Consider the following 16011-nt stretch of genomic DNA (forward strand, 5'->3'; position numbering starts at 1 on the left):
TAGGTATTAACAGTGGTGCTCTAAGATCCCCAAACCACTAATGAGTTGATTTATTAATACTGGACTGCCCTTAACTTGCCTTAAATCCCTCAGGTTGTTTCACAGAATGTCCCAGAACCTGAAATAGGATCTTTCAGTCAGTAGGAACCAGAAGATGGGGAATAAGAAATGAGGTCTTTCCTATTGTTGAGACAGAGAGTCTCAGGGCTTTTGTTTGGCCTTGGGGATAATCTAGTTCCTGGTTTAAAAATCATTCAATAAAAAGAATTGAATTTTTTAGAAGAAAATAGTTGTTTCCTTTACGTATTTATTGGGGATATTTAAATAGATCAGTAGTTCAAATTCCCATTCATTAAATCAAACCTCAAGTCCCAGGTCTGAGGAAAATTAGATTGGTGTCCAAAAGCAAACAAACCAAAAACACCTTGTCATCAAACCAAATGACATTTTATAATTCTAATAATTATTTGTTCTTCATCAAAGAAAGTATTTTTGGTTTTCTGTGCTCGAGCCTCTAAGTGTATTTATGTAAAAGTGAAACTCTTGCTGATTTGGAAGGGAATGTTTGAGACTATTTAAGATGGCGCTGGTAAAGTGGGTTAAGACAGGATATTTATGTAATTTAGTGAGAGAATTTGTATTTTGGTCTGGCCAAACTAAGAAAATTCTTTTGCAATCATCATTTGTGTTTCCTGCTTCTCAATTTAGTCATAGTCATTTTGATAAAATAAAATGTTACCTTAGCATGTTAATTGCCCTTCTCTTAAAATTTGCCTTGTATAATTTCAGCAAGTAAGAAAACCCATATTTATTAATTTGTCTATAATGTCTGTTTGAACATGCATATATATATGATGATAAAATTTTCACAGGTATTCTAAAAATAGATCTTTGAAAATACTGAGTAGAATATGAAGGAAAAGGATTTTTCTGAAAACTTAATATTAAACATATATGGATTCCAAGACTCTCATTAGAAGTTAGCTTTGTAACTGATATCACTGTATTTTCTTCCTTCTTTTAAAATTGTTCTGTCAGCTGTCTAATTCTGCTAATGGTGGACTCAGTAACATTGTTGACTGGCTCATTTCAGTGTTTAGTGTAATGTTATAATATGTGAGAAGGCACAAAAAATAACAAGACATTGTAATTAAGCTTACTGACCAGCTCTGATAAAAGTTTGCTTTCTCCCCAGGGTTCCACCATTGCCCAACCACCACACAGCCCTGAGTTTATTATGCAGACATATTTAACTGCTATCTGTACATATCATTGTTAATACCTTCATTCAGCTAAATCTAAGTACCCTGGAAAATGGTTCACTGCCTTCTTTTATTTATCTCAAAAGCACCTAAAAGAGGATTCTCTTCTGAGGTGGCGATTAAACAACTATTTATTGAATTTGGTCATTTCATTCTGCTGTCTTATACTTAATTTCAGTAAAAGAAGGTCTCAGCCTGAGGTGTAGGGCACTCAGCCAAAACAAATCAAAACAAACAAACAAAAAACCACACACACACAAGAAATATAAAGCCTTCTGGTGTGAAGTATGATAGTGTTTATCTATAGTCTATATCACTAATCTAGAGTTAATGTTCAAATCAGGTCTTGGATACTTTAATATTTTATATTCCCAGTTGCTATCATGACTTTGGCAAGAGAGTGATAAGTTTCCTTAAGTGTCTTGACTGTTTCAGAGGCAGATGTCTAATAAGAAATTCACAGAAACTCTGTGACAACTCACAGATACAAACATATTTTTAGTCATATTCCTGAGAATATCCCTGCCATTTCTAAATCAGAAAGCATTAAACAAAATGTAACGAAGCTACACCTTAAATTTGAGCTATTTCTTCTCCACTCAGATAGATTGTCCATCATCCTTGACTTTGACTTTCAAAATCCACTCACTAAATTACTACAGTTTTATATTATATTCTCCATATAAAAGAGAATTTTTATACTATTTACCAGTTACTGACATTTCTTATCATTCTTTCCATTAACTACTTTTTCATTTAGGAAACCATTAAGGTTTATTTTTAACTGTTTTCAAAGGCCTGGAGGATATTAAGGATTTATCAGCACTTCCTTCATAAATTGTTTACCAGACTCTTCGGGTTTTACAGATCACTTCATTATGAAACCAGTGTAAAAGCCTACATAAGAAAAATTATTTAATAGCATTTTTATTACAAAGGTAATGCATATTCATTTTAAAAAGGTTGGGAAATACAGAAAAACACAAAGAAAGAAATTAAATTATTTGCAATCCTACCCCTACTGATATTTTAGTATACCTTGACGTCTTTTTCATGTATATAATTACACACATTGGAAAATATAATTTTTAAATTGATAAGAAATAAAACATAGCATATTATTAAGAGGGGGATTTAGTCTTTGAAGTTAGCATTTTTGCCTTCTTCCCTTATTCCAACAATCTAATCATGGTCCTGAAATGAAAGTATGTCCCTGAAATCATATGACAAGGTTGGCAGGGAAAGAGCTGCTGTTCTTCATTTGGTCCTTAACTGCCTACTCAGGATTTTAATGTATAGGAAGATAAAATGAGACAATAGCAGGTTCCTTTTCTTTTTTTTTTTGACAGAGAAAGGAATTGTTTTCCTATTGCCATCTAAAGGTAAAATTGGACTTCATTAAGCAAGGAACAAGGACAAAATGTGTGTGGGGAAAATTACCACATAGGCCCTCCAGAAAAAAACTTATATGGCTCTTGCTTATGTAGCAAAATTTTAGAAAGATTTTCAGGATTTATTTTTATTGTGTTGCTTATAGGATAAGAGAGTCTTGTCAGTATAACTGTACTTCTCTCAATAGTCTCTTCAAATATATAAATCCCTTCCTTCAAAAATAACCTAAAACGAAAGACTCTGGATTGCATTTAATGGAGTAGCAGCAAAATACCTATAAAACACCCATATCCTGCTCTTAATGATATCTGTAATCCCTAAGTCAAGGGAGAGGTTATTTATAACTCACAAAGTCACATACATACTCAGGGTTTGATGTTCCTGTGACATAATCCGTTCGAATAAGTCATTTTCAAGAGAAAGCCTTTAGGGAAAAAAAAAATCTCTTGATTTCTGAATTATCATACTTAGCAGGAACCATTGACTTTTTAAGTAAAATTGAGAATTTTCAATCAAATAATGTTCCTGCTCACTTAAATATTGATCTAACATTCTTCCTTCTCATATCCTTTTATTAAAAAATTAATTAATTAATTAATTTTTGGCTGCCTTGGGTCTTCGTTGCTGAGCGCAGGCTTTCTCTACTTGTGGCGAGCGGGGGCTACTCTTTTGTTGCGGTGCACAGGCTTCTCATTGCAGTGGCTTCTCTTTGTTGCGGAGCAGGGGCCCTAGAGCGTGCAGGCTTCAGTAGTTGTGGCACGGGCTCAGTAGTTGTGGCTCACGGGCTCTAGAGCACAGGCTCAGTAGTTGTGGCACACAGGCTTAGTTGCTCCGTAGCATGTGGGATCTTCCCAGACCAGGGATCGAACCCGTGTCCCCTGAATTGGCAGGCAGATTCTTAACCACTACGCCACCAGGGAAGTCCCCCTTCTCATATTCTTGAAACCAACTAGACAGCCTTGTGGTACTTTATACAGGCAACTGGTCTTTCTATTGTAGCATCCTTCTTATAGATCCTGCATCAGGCCAGACAAGCAGCACATCAGATCTCAATTTTATCTGTCACTGTGGGTGGTGCAGACGCAGTCATATGTTTATTCATATCCTTGAGAAGATCTCTTTAAATTTTCCAGACCAATTTGGTATATGCAGCTGTGCAGTATCTTATATAATCCAGTGGTCCATGCTGATGGTCATAGCCAAAGGCACAACACTGTCAGTTAAAATTCCTCACTCGTGTTAGATGCCAAATTGTGGGTGTCTTATGTCATGGGGATAGATCTTCTTTTTGACCCAATCTTTTCTTCTGGCTTTCTAGCCTTCTCCTTAAATTTCAAAGTATAGTGTCGGCCACTAAAACCAGACTCTGCTAAGAGGACTTTGGACAACTTTGTGCTTCCCAAAAGAATAGTCAGGTTTAGTGTATATTCTTTTGAACATAATAGGACATGTCCTTTGGGCCTACTTGAGATACTTTCTGTTGCCATGGGAAGAAATGGGCTTAGAATCAAACACTGACCTTTAAACCTTGGTTCCATCACTTCCTAGCTCTGACTTGCTTACCCTCTCTGTTTCTTCATCTATAAAATAGAGATAGTGACTACCTCATAGTGAGGTTGTGAAAAATTAAATGAGAAAACATGTTAGAGTGACTGTCACACGGTGAACATGCAATAATGTTAGTTTTCCTCTTATTTTCCTGATGTAGGAGATAGAATGCTGGACCAGAATGCTGGTCTGGTCAAGTGGGCCACTTCTTATGTTCTTTGTAAACAAGCCTTTTCAGTTTTTTTTTTTTGAAAGAGCATCTCTGGGTTTTTTTTTAATTAATTAAATTAATTAATTAATTTTTTACTTTTGGCTGCCTTAGGTCTTCGCTGATGCGTGCGGGCTTTCTCTAGTTGCAGTGAGCGGGGGCTAACTCTTCATTGCAGTGCGTGGGCTTCTCATTGCGATGTCTTCTCTTGTTGCGGAGCATGGGCTCTAGGCACGCAGGCTTCAGTAGTTGTGGCACGCGGGCTCGGTAGTTGTGGCTCACGGACTCTAGAGCGCAGGCTCAGTTGTTGTGGCACATGGGCTTAGTTGCTGTGCAGCATGTGGGATCTTCCTGTACCAGGGCTCAAACCCCTGTCCCCTACGTTGGCAGGCGGATTCTTAACCACTGCGCCACTAGGGAAGTCCCAAGCCTTTTTAGTTTTTGAATAGCACAAGGCAAAGCAGTTTTTAGGGCTCCTGGATTTATTTGGTATAATTTCAACAAGTTTTTACTGAACATCTATTACGTGCCAAAAACTGTGCAAGAGAGATAACAGAGCTAAGAAACATAGCAAGTTCTTCCAAGTCTAATGGAAACGACAGATGAGTAAACCAATAATGACAGGGTACAACGGGAACAAAAGAGGCATGGTATCTAAATATACTTTAGGCAGCCGGGGGAAACTTCCAGAAGAACTGACCTGAGCTGAGTATGGACTTGCAGGCAGAAGGAACAATACGATATTGACAAAGGCACGGAGGCAAAAGAAAGCATGCTCTGTTCTAGGAACTGCAAATTGTCTTGAATTAATGGAGAGAAGGATGTATGTGGAGTTACAGCAAGGTGAAGCTGGAGAGAGAGGTAGGAGTCATATTTTAAAGTATTTTCTATGTCTTAATAAAGGACCTGAACTTTATCCAGAAGGCAATGAAGAACCACTGAAGGATTTTAACCAGAAAAATGGAATTTTCAATGTTTCATTTTAGAAATAAATATTTTCACGACAGAATAGAGGATGTGTTCAGGGAAGGTTTGAGATGAGAAAGAAGGAAGGAAGAAAGAAAAGAAGAAAAATGGTTTAGGGCATTAGTAGTAAGTGGGGTGAGGCATTATTAGAGCCTGAATGAAGATAGTAAGTGTGGGAATAGAGAAGAGTAGACAGATAAGGGAGATATTAAAGTGGAATAGATGAGTTTAGTTTGGGGCATATTGTGTTCCATATGCCTGGGAGAGTGTCCAGTAAGTAGTTGGCTGTGTTGTCCAAGAGATCTGGACAACAGAGCCAACTGGAGCGGCTGATTTGACCATATGTGAGAGTGCTCTAAGTGGTAATCCAACCCAGCTATTATCAGTTTTCCTTTCATTTCCAGTGACTAATAGATATTAGGTGATCAGTAAATATGTGCTGAATTGATATTACTGTGGCTACAGCTTTTACCCTTGGTCTTCTCTATTCCTGCTTTGAAAAAAATGATTGATCTATCTAATTTTACTCAGCAGTAGGCAACTTTGGGCCAGGTGGTGCTGGCCTAAGCAACGTTTAATTCACAAATGGCTTCTTGATGACAGACCACTACTTATCACTTGAGCAGACTGGTATAAAATTGGCTCTTACTTGATTATCTTAGGTATTTTCCTGGTTATTAATCAGCCTTCTCAGTTGTGACAAAATTATTTGGAGAAGTCATGAAGTACCTCTCCATGTGAGTGGGTGGGGATATGCTATTCACAATGCTAGAGCTAGCATATAGCAATTTGAAAAAGCCTGTTTGTTTATTACCAGCTGGTCTATTTTTGGGCAGCTCCATAACAGCTTGTCTGACTCAAAAGAAATGGTGAGATAAGTGCCCTAGAAAGTAGTACAGTGTGTTAATAACATAACAACAAACTCTTTCTAGTGTCCTCCAGGCCCTAGCCTATTATAGGTGCTCAGGTAATGTTGATTGAATTAAGTGAATCTACATGGTAATTGACAATTACAGAATTTACATGCTTTCATATATATTATTGTATTTGATCTTCAGAACCCTGTGAGCCAAACCAAGTATTACTCTCATTTTAAACATGAGGAAATTCATATACCCTTAGCAAGAGTAGTTTATGTATCTCTGATACATCTGCAGACAGAGACAGTTTCTCTTGTCATCTCTCAATTCTACCTTTTGATGTCCTAAGTAATACTCATGATCAGTCAGTGAAAGACCTGCCTAATGTGAGTTCAACTTGTACCACTTTGAGATGCTCTTGAGTTGACTGTTTCTAGAAGGTTGGCCTGGAGTTCTTGAGTGCAGTGCATCTTTTCTTACCCTTCTTGGCCACTGGTTTATACTCATCAAAATGTAGGCTGGTTTACAACTTAAGGAGCAGCAGTGATTTTTTAAGAAGTATAATACGTGTAGTGTGATTTGAGCACTAAAATGTGTAAGCTGCTCCAAGTGTACGTCATCTACTCCAGGAACACCTTTTTAAAAGAGTCCTTTTCTGTTAAGTTCCTTTATGGCGTGCATGTAATGTGGTAAATTGATCTTACCAAAATTTCAGACCTAAGTGGCTTATGTACAGCTCTCTGGTGAGCACATGCAGATTTTCCTGACATGTGCCTTCTGTTAGATTGTTCATTTCTCAAATGTTCATATTCTTTTCCTAATAGTGTGAATTCCTATTTTTCTTCCACCCACAGCACCTTTCTTTAAACTTTAGGAGTAGGTCTACTGTGATGTTATCTTCTCATCCACATTCTCTTGAAAGTTCTTATTTTAGATCTATTTTCCCTGTGATGTGAGGCATTTAGCCCAGGAGGGAACTCTGTGTTTCCAGGATTTATTTCTCTTAGGGGTTGGAGATATGTCATTCATCTGTGGAGAAATACTTCTCAGCTGCTCAGTCGCATTTATTCTGTTTACAAAGAAATGTTTCACTATTTTTGATATTATAGTTAATTCTTTGGCCATGATTGGATTAAGTCTGTGCTGGATGTACTCAATTTCCATATCTCTGCCAACCAACGCCTAGATTTTAGCTTCTCCATTATGGGCCAGCATGATGATACATATGGCTTGGAGATATGTGGAATATTTTTCAACCTGACCAGACTCCTCAAGCATATGTTTTATTGACTCATAAATTGCATTGTGTCATGTGCATAGTAATGAGTTAGGTATTTAGGAATAGTGACTCCTCTAAATATGAAGAGTATGTGTTATACAGAGAAGACCATAGTAATACGAAGTGCTTGGTACTATGTGAAGCACATCAAAATCATTTCTCAGATTAACCATGTTGTAGAAATATGACCAAAATGAGGTTGGAATCATTTAAGCTGCTGACATGTTTTGTGAACAGTAATTCTTCCTTTTGACCACCTCAGGAGTTAAGATTCTTGGTTTATATTAGTGTTAATATTTTTGAGGCCTCTTAGAAATCATTGTTGATTCTCAGAGTTCACTGTATTCCCCACGTATTCCTAATCTTCTTGCTTTTGTATGTGTTCATTCGTTTGTAGAATATAAATGGCATTCGCACAGAGGAGGTGGCTGCCATGACCAAGGGGCCATTTACCAACGCTGACTCTGAATGGGAGGGCCCCAAGCATTCAGTAATTCCTAGTAAGAGCCAAATGACTACCCCGTTGGAGTCTCCACAAAACTTTGGCTTTGGCTCCCTCTCCATAAGCAGCAAGGAGACAGAAGAGAAGGAGCAGGGGGCAACTGGCTATCTTGATATTGAGGAAATGTCGAGAGGTCCAAGTGGGGAATGTGTAGGAGTGGAGGAACAGGCCAGTGCCTTAAAGTCCTCAACATCACCAGCTTCCTCTCAGCTGCAACTTGCTGAAAAAAAAGCAGAGAGTAGTGAAGAACATGTTATACCAGGAGAGCCTGTTGGAGAGCAAAATGGATCATTTCCTGACTCTCGTGTGGGTAACCAGTTCCCCACCCTCATTCGAAGTTTCCAGGTAGTAACTGATTCAGTCGTGCAGATCTAATGACTCACTTTGGGAGAGGGCCAGAATCTATTCTGTGGAGGAGGTGGTGGTGGTGGCAGTGGTGAGGGTAGTAGCCTCTTGGCTTTTTTTCAAAATCACAGAATAAAATTGAAATCCTTGATTACTACAAAGAAATTTATTCAGAGTCATTAACACCAAGGCTAGAAATGCTTTCTCCCCTGTTGACTTAACAAAACTCTTGGGGGTAAACTCCAGCTGTTTATCTTTATGAAGCTGGTGTAAGTATGTTCCTCTTTTCCTTGCTCAAGTATGGGCTGTGTAAAGAGGTGAATTTCTGAGACTTCTGTGATGAGGAGCCCTCAGTGTTCTGAGACCCTGCTCAAAAAATTAAAATACTCTTAATTACAAGGGGTAACTGACTTTTTAAATAAGGAATCAGGCCCCAAATAATTTTTTCTGTATTGCAGCCACATAGCGCAGCCCACCACTCCCACTGACCCCACTCATGGGAGCTTCCATGATTATAGGTACTAATCTTCTATGCTAAGGTGGATGGCCACTTAACTTTACCGCAATCAAATGGTAGTTTTAGGGTGATTTATAGTCTTGGGGAAGGTGAGCTGATGGACAAGAAACCTTTGATATTTCGCTAATGTTCATTCTTCTGAAATTCTGAGATTAATCACCAGGTGGTGGTAGAACTGATTATTTTCTCTCCAGTTTTCCAAATATTGTTTCTTTTCAATAACTCCAAAGTGAATCTCTGACATTGATTTGAAAGAAGTTAATGAATTCCAGGGGAATGTGTTCCGATGCCACTGCTATTTCATGTACCATTTGTACTTAGGGGAGGAAATATGGCTGATTTTCTTAATTTTAATGGTACAGTCACAAGGACAAACAAAAGTGAGTGCTATTTGGCAAGTAGTTTTATATTAAAATTCTGAAGGTCAGTCTGAAGTGTTTTATATCACCAATCGTAACTGTCTGATATCATAACTTTCCATTAAGCATATGAAAGTGATTATAGTAATGCTGTTCTTTAATATCGTTCATGATTTGACACCTTGTCAGGGCTACTTTGGAATAGTGTCCAAGTCTTTGGCAAAGATTGAGCTAGCCCTTTGCTTGATTACAGCAATCACTTTGATCAGCTCAATGTCAGAAGTTTAGTTCTCCACAGCCTTCAGAAGACTCTGGTAACTCTGTTTCTTTACTGCTTCACAGCCTCCCCTGGTGAAGACTCAGACCGTCACCATCTCAGACACTGCCAATGCTGTGAAAAGTGAAATTCCAACCAAAGACGTCCCTATAGTCCACACCGAGACCAAGACCATCACTTATGAGGCTGCCCAGGTAGGACACAGTTTGATATTTCAGAACCAAAGACTACAGTAAACATGATAAATATCCTTTCTTCACAGGGTTGCTAATCACTTGCTGCAAATAATGCTAGGCTTTTCTGGGGCAGTTCTTTTCAGAAGAGATTACTGATCTCAAGATGTCCCAAAATACTTTTTCAAAAGCAACATTATCTTGGCTCTGATTGCTTATATCCACCCAATTCAGTTAGGGAAGGCAGTCTAGTGTAATGGTTGATAACATGGGCTTTGGGTCAAACAAATCTGAGTTCAGGTCCCAGCTTTTTTAAAAATTTAATTAATTAATTAATTTATTTATTTTTGGCTGCGTTGGGTCTTCATTGCTGTGCGCAGGCCCTCTATAGTTGTGGCAAACAGGGGCACCTCCTCGCCGCGGTGCGCAGGCCTCTCATTGCGGCAGCCTCTCTCATTGCGGCGTCCTCTCTCGTTGCGGAGCACGAGCTCTAGGCGCATGGGCTTCAGTAGTTGTGACATGTGGGCTCAGTAGTTGTGGCTCGCGGGCTCTAGAGTGCAGGCTCAGTAGTTGTAGCGCACGGGCTTAGTTGCTCCGCGGCATGTGGGATCTTCCCGGAGCAGGGCTCGAACCCGTGTCCCCTGCATTGGCAGGTGGACTCTTAACCACTGTGCCACCAGGGAAGCTCCAGGTCCCAGCTTCTTCATTTGCTAACTTAAACAAGTGGTTGAACGTCTGTGAGCCCTGATGCCCCCACACCCCACCTCCACCCGCATGATGTTAGTATCTACTTCATGATTCTGTTGTAAAGCTTATATAAAATACAGTGCTGTATGGAATCAACTTGAGCACCACGCCTGAAAGTGTAAATAAGAAACGGCTATAATAATTATAATCAATTTATTACAATTAAATTTAAAATCATGTAAGAATTTAGTACTTAAAATTTTTGTTTACTTCCTACTTTTAGTAATATTTCTCCTTCATTGTTAGTAATTTCAATGAGTTCGGTTGCTTGTGTTGAGTTGTTTTTCTTTTTTATATATATATATATATATTTATTTATTTTTCTTATTAGTCATCCATTTTATACACATCGGTCTATACATGTCAACCCCAATCTCCCAATTCATCACACCACAACCCCCACCCTGTGCCGCTTTCCCCCTTTGGTGTCCATACATTTTTTTCTCTACTTCTGTGTCTCAATTTCTGCTCTGCAAACAGGTTCATCTGTACCATTTTCTAGGTTCCACATATATGCATTAATATACGATATTTGTTTTTCTCTTTCTGACTTATTTCACTCTGTATGACAGTCTCTAGATGCATCCACGTCTCAACAAATGACCCAATTTCGTTCCTTTTTATGGCTGAGTAATATTCCACTGTATATATGTACAACATCTTCTTTATCCATTCGTCTGTCGATGGGCATTTAGGTTGCTTCCATGACCTTCCTATTGTAAACAGTGCTGCAATGAACATTGGGGTGCATGTGTCTTTTTGAATTATGGTTTTCTCTGAGTATATGCCCAGTAGTGGGATTGCTGGGTCATATGGTAATTCTATATTTAGTTCTTTATGGAATCTCCATACCATTCTCCATAGTGGCTGTATCAATTTACATTCCCACCAATAGTGCAAGAGGGTTCCCTTTTCTCCACACCCTCTCCAGCATTTGTTTGTAGATTTTCTGATGATGCCCATTCTAACTGGTGTGAGGTGATACCTCATTGTAGTTTTGATTTGCATTTCTCTAATAATTAGTGATGTTGAGCAGCTTTTCATGTGCTTCTTGACCATCTGTATGTCTTCTTTGGAGAAATGTCTATTTAGGTCTTCTGCCCATTTTTGGATTGGGTTGTTTGTTTTTTTTTAATATTGAGCTGCATGAGCTGTTTATATATTTTGGAGATTAATCCTTTGTCCGATGATTCATTTGCAAATATTTTCTCCCATTCTGAGGGTTGTCTTTTCGTCTTGTTTATGGTTTCCTTTCCTGTGCAAAAGTTTTTAAGTTTCATTAGGTCCCATTTTTTAATTTTTGTTTTTATTTCCATTACCCTAGGAGGTGGATCAAAAAAGATCTTGCTGTGATTTATGTCAAAGAGTGTTCTTCCTATGTTTTCCTCTAAGAGTTTTATAGTGTCTGGTCTTACATTTAGGTCTGTAATCCATTTTGAGTTTATTTTTGTGTATGGTGTTAGGGAGTGTTCTAATTTCATTCTTTTACATGTAGCTGTCCAGTTTTCCTAGCACCACTTATTGAAGAGACTGTCTTTTCTCCATTGTATATCTTTGCCTCCTTTGTCATAGATTAGTTGACCATAGGTACGTGGGTTTATCTCTGGGCTTTCTATCTTGTTCCATTGATCTATATTTCTGTTCTTGTGCCAGTACCATATTGTCTTGATTACTGTAGCTTTGTAGTATAGTCTGAAGTCAGGGAGTCTGATTCCTCCAGCTCCATTTTTTCCCTCCACACTGCTTCGGCTATTCGGGGTCTTTTGTGTCTCCATACAAATTTTAAGATTTTTTGTTCTAGTTCTGTAAAAAATGCCATTGGTAATTTGATAGAGATTGCATTGAATCTGTAGATTGCTTTGGGTAGTATAGTCATTTTCATAATATTGATTCTTCCAATCCAAGAACACGGTATATCTCTCCATCTGTTGGTATCATGTTTAATTTCTTTCATCAGTGTCTTACAGTTTTCTGCATAGAGGTCTTTTGTCTCCCTAGGTAGGTTTATTCCTAGGTATTTTATTCTTTTTGTTGCAGTGGTAAATGGGAGTGTTTCCTTAATTTCTCTTTCAGATTTTTCATCATTAGTGTATAGGAATGCAAGAGATTTCTGTGCATTAATTTTGTATCTTGCAAAGTTACCAAATTCATTGATTAGCTCTAGTAGTTTTCGGGTGGCATTTTTAGGATTCTTGCAAACAGTGACAGTTTTACTTCTTCTTTTCCAATTTGTATTCCTTTTATTTCTTTTTCTTCTCTGACTGCCGTGGCTAGGACTTCCAAAACTATGTTGAATAATAGTGGTGAGAGTGGACATCCTTGTCTTGTTCCTGATCTTAAAAGAAATGCTTTCAGTTTTTCACCATTGAGAATGATGTTTGCTGTGGGTTTGCATATATGGCCTTTATTATGTTGAAGTAGGTTCCCCCTATGCCCACTATCTGGAGAGTTTTTATCATAAATCAGTGTTGAATTTTGTGAAAAGCTTTTCCTGCATCTATTGAGATGATCATATGGTTTTTATTCTTCAGTTTGTTAGTATGGTGTATCACATTGATTGATTTGCGTATATTGAAGAATCCTTGCATCCCTGGGATAAATCCCACTTGATCATGGTGTATGATCCTTTTACTGTGTTGTTGGATTCTGTTTGCTAGTATTTTGTTGAGGATTTTTGCATCTATATTCATCAGTGATATTGGGCTGTAATTTTCTTTTTTTGTAGTATCTTTGTCTGGTTTTGGTATCAGGGTGATGGTGGCCTCATAGAATGAGTTTGTGAGTGTTCCCTCCTCTGCAATTTTTTGGAAGAGTTTGAGAAGGATGGGTGTTAGCTCTTCTCTAAATGTTTAATAGAATTCACCTGTGAAGCCATCTGGTCCTGGACTTTTGTTTGTTGGAAGATTTTTAATCACAGTTTCAATTTCATTACTTGTGATTGGTCTGTTCATATTTTCTGTTTCTTCCTGGTTCAGTCTTGGAAGGTTATACCTTTCTAAGAATTTGTCCATTTCTTCCAGGTTGTCCATTTTATTGGCATAGAGTTGCTTGTAGTAGTCTCTTAGGATGCTTTGTATTTCTGTGGTGTCTGTTGTAACTTCTCCTTTTTCATTTCTAATTTTATTGATTTGAGTCCTCTCCCTCTTTTTCTTGATGAGTCTGGCTAATGGTTTATCAATTTTGTTTATCTTCTCAAAGAACCAGCTTTTAGTTTTATTGATCTTTGCTATTGTTTTCTTTGTTTCTATTTCATTTGTTTCTGCTCTGATCTTTATGATTTCTTTCCTTCTGCTAACTTTGGGTTTTGTTTGTTCTTCTCTCTCTAGTTCCTTTAGGTGTAACGTTAGATTGTTTATTTGAGATTTTTCTTGTTTCTTGAGGTAGGCTTGTATAGCTATAAACTTCCCTCTTAAAACTGCTTTTGCTGCATCCCATAGGTTTTGGATCGTCGTGTTTTCATTGTTATTTGTCTCTAGATATTTTTTGATTTCCTCTTGGATTTCTTCAGTGATCTCTTGGTTATTTAGTAATGTATTTTTTAGCCTCCATGTGTTTGTGTTTTTTATGTTTTTTTCCCCTGTAATTGATTTCTAATCTCATAGCGTTGTGGTCAGAAAAGATGCTTGATATGATTTCAATTTTCTTAAATTTACTGAGGCTTGAATTGTGACCCAAGATGTGATCTAGCCTGGAGTATGTTCCGTGTGCACTTGAGATGAGAGTGTAATCTGCTGTTTTTGGATGGAATGTCCTATAAATATCAATTAAATCTATCTCGTCTGTTGTTTCATATAAAGCTTCTGTTTCCTTAGTTATTTTGATTTTGGATGATCTGTCCATTGGTGTAAGTGAGGTGTTAAAGTCCCCCACTATTATTGTGTTACTGTTGATATCCTCTTTTATAGCTGTTAGCAGTTGCCTTATGTATTGAGGTGCTCCTATGTTTGGTGCATATATATTTATAATTGTTATATCTTCTTCTTGGATTGCTCCCTTGATCATTACGTAGTGTCCTTCCTTGTCTCTTGTAACATTCTTTATTTTAAAGTCTATTTTATCTGATATGAGTATTGCTACTCCAGCTTTCTTTTGATTTCCATTTGCATGGAATATCTTTTTCCATCCCCTCACTTTCAGTCTGTATGTGTCCCTAGGTCTGAAGTGGGTCTCTTGTAGACAGCATATATATGGGTCTTGTTTTTGTATCCATTCAGCAAGCCTGTGTCTTTTGGCTGGAGCCTTTAATCCATTCACGTTTAAGGTAACTATCTATATGTATGTTCCTATGACCATTTTCTTAATTGTTTTGGGTTTGTTTTTGTAGGTCCTTTTGTTCTCTTGTGTTTCCCACTTAGAGAAGTTCCTTTAGCATTTGTTGTAGAGCTGGTTTGGTGGTGCTGAATTCTCTTAGCTTTTGCTTGTGTGTAAAGCTTTTGATTTCTCCATAGAATCTGAATGAGATCCTTGCCGGGTAGAGTAATCTTGGTTGTAGGTTCTTCCCTTTCATCACTTTAAGTATATCATGCCACTCCCTTCTGGCTTGTAGAGTTTCTGCTGAGAAATCAGCTCTTAACCTTATGGGAGTTCACTTGTATGTTATTTTTCATTTTTCCCTTGCTGCTTTCAATAATTTTTCTTTGTCTTTAATTTTTGCAAATTTGATTACTATGTGTCTCGGCGTGTTTCTCCTTGGGTTTATCCTGTATGGGACTCTCTGCGCTTCCTGGACTTGGGTGGCTATTTCCTTTCCCATGTTAGGGAAGTTTTCGACTATAGTCTCTTCAAATATTTTCTCTGGTCCTTTCTCTCTCTCTTCTCCTTCTGGGACCCCTATAATGAGAATGTTGTTGTATTTAATGTTGTCCCGGAGGTCTCTTAGGCTGTCTTCATTTCTTTTCATTCTTTTTTCTTTAGTCTGTTCCGCAGCAGTGAATTCCACCATTCTGTCTTCCAGGTCACTTATCCGTTCTTCTGCCTCAGTTATTCTGCTATTGATTCCTTCTAGTGTAGTGTTCATTTCAGTTATTGTATTGTTCATCTCTGTTTGTTTGTTCTTTAATTCTTCTAGGTCTTTGTTCAACATTTCTTGCATCTTCTCTATCTTTGCCTCCATTCTTTTTCTGAGGTCCTGGATCATCTTCACTATCATTATTCTGAATTCTTTTTCTGCAAGATTGCCTATCTCCATTTCATTTAGTTGTTCTTCTGGGGTTTTATCTTGTTCCTTCATCTGGTACATAGCCCTCTGCCTTTTCATCTTGTCTATCTTTCTGTGAATGTGGTTTTTGTTCCACAGGCTGCAGGATTGTAGTTCTTCTTGCTTCTGCTGTCTGCCCTCTGAGTTGTTTTTCTTTTTTTTTATTCACAGATGCCAAAAGTGAGAGAAACTTTTCCTTCTATAAACTGAGCTGTTAATTCATTACTGCAACAAATATTTGTTGAGCATTTATATGTTAGGCCAATACAGTGTACAGGGTGGACACAGGCCCTATGCTCTGGAACTGACATTCTAGTCAGGAGAGACAGGCAATAAAACACATAAGTGTATGAATTTCAGACAGTGATAAGTGCTATAA

The 16011-nt window shown here is 37.8% G+C and overlaps 1 protein-coding gene across 21 annotated transcripts in view; it reads left to right on the forward strand.

Moving 5' to 3' along the window:
- EPB41 (erythrocyte membrane protein band 4.1) overlaps positions 1-16011 on the forward strand; it is a 202403-nt gene that overhangs the window by 167552 nt on the left and 18840 nt on the right. For 13 of the 21 annotated variants that reach the window (XM_059917090.1, XM_059917026.1, XM_059917016.1 and 10 more), the window contains 2 exons: positions 7913-8362; positions 9581-9709. In XM_059917090.1, coding sequence (XP_059773073.1) covers positions 7913-8362; positions 9581-9709 — 579 coding nt within the window. The remainder of the gene's footprint in view (positions 1-7912; positions 8363-9580; positions 9710-16011) is intronic. The other 8 variants (XM_059917123.1, XM_059917143.1, XM_059917099.1 and 5 more) reach the window with 2 other exon arrangements.

This window comes from Balaenoptera ricei, chromosome 1 (genome assembly GCF_028023285.1).
Source record: "Balaenoptera ricei isolate mBalRic1 chromosome 1, mBalRic1.hap2, whole genome shotgun sequence".
Taxonomy (NCBI): Eukaryota; Metazoa; Chordata; class Mammalia; order Artiodactyla; family Balaenopteridae; genus Balaenoptera; species Balaenoptera ricei.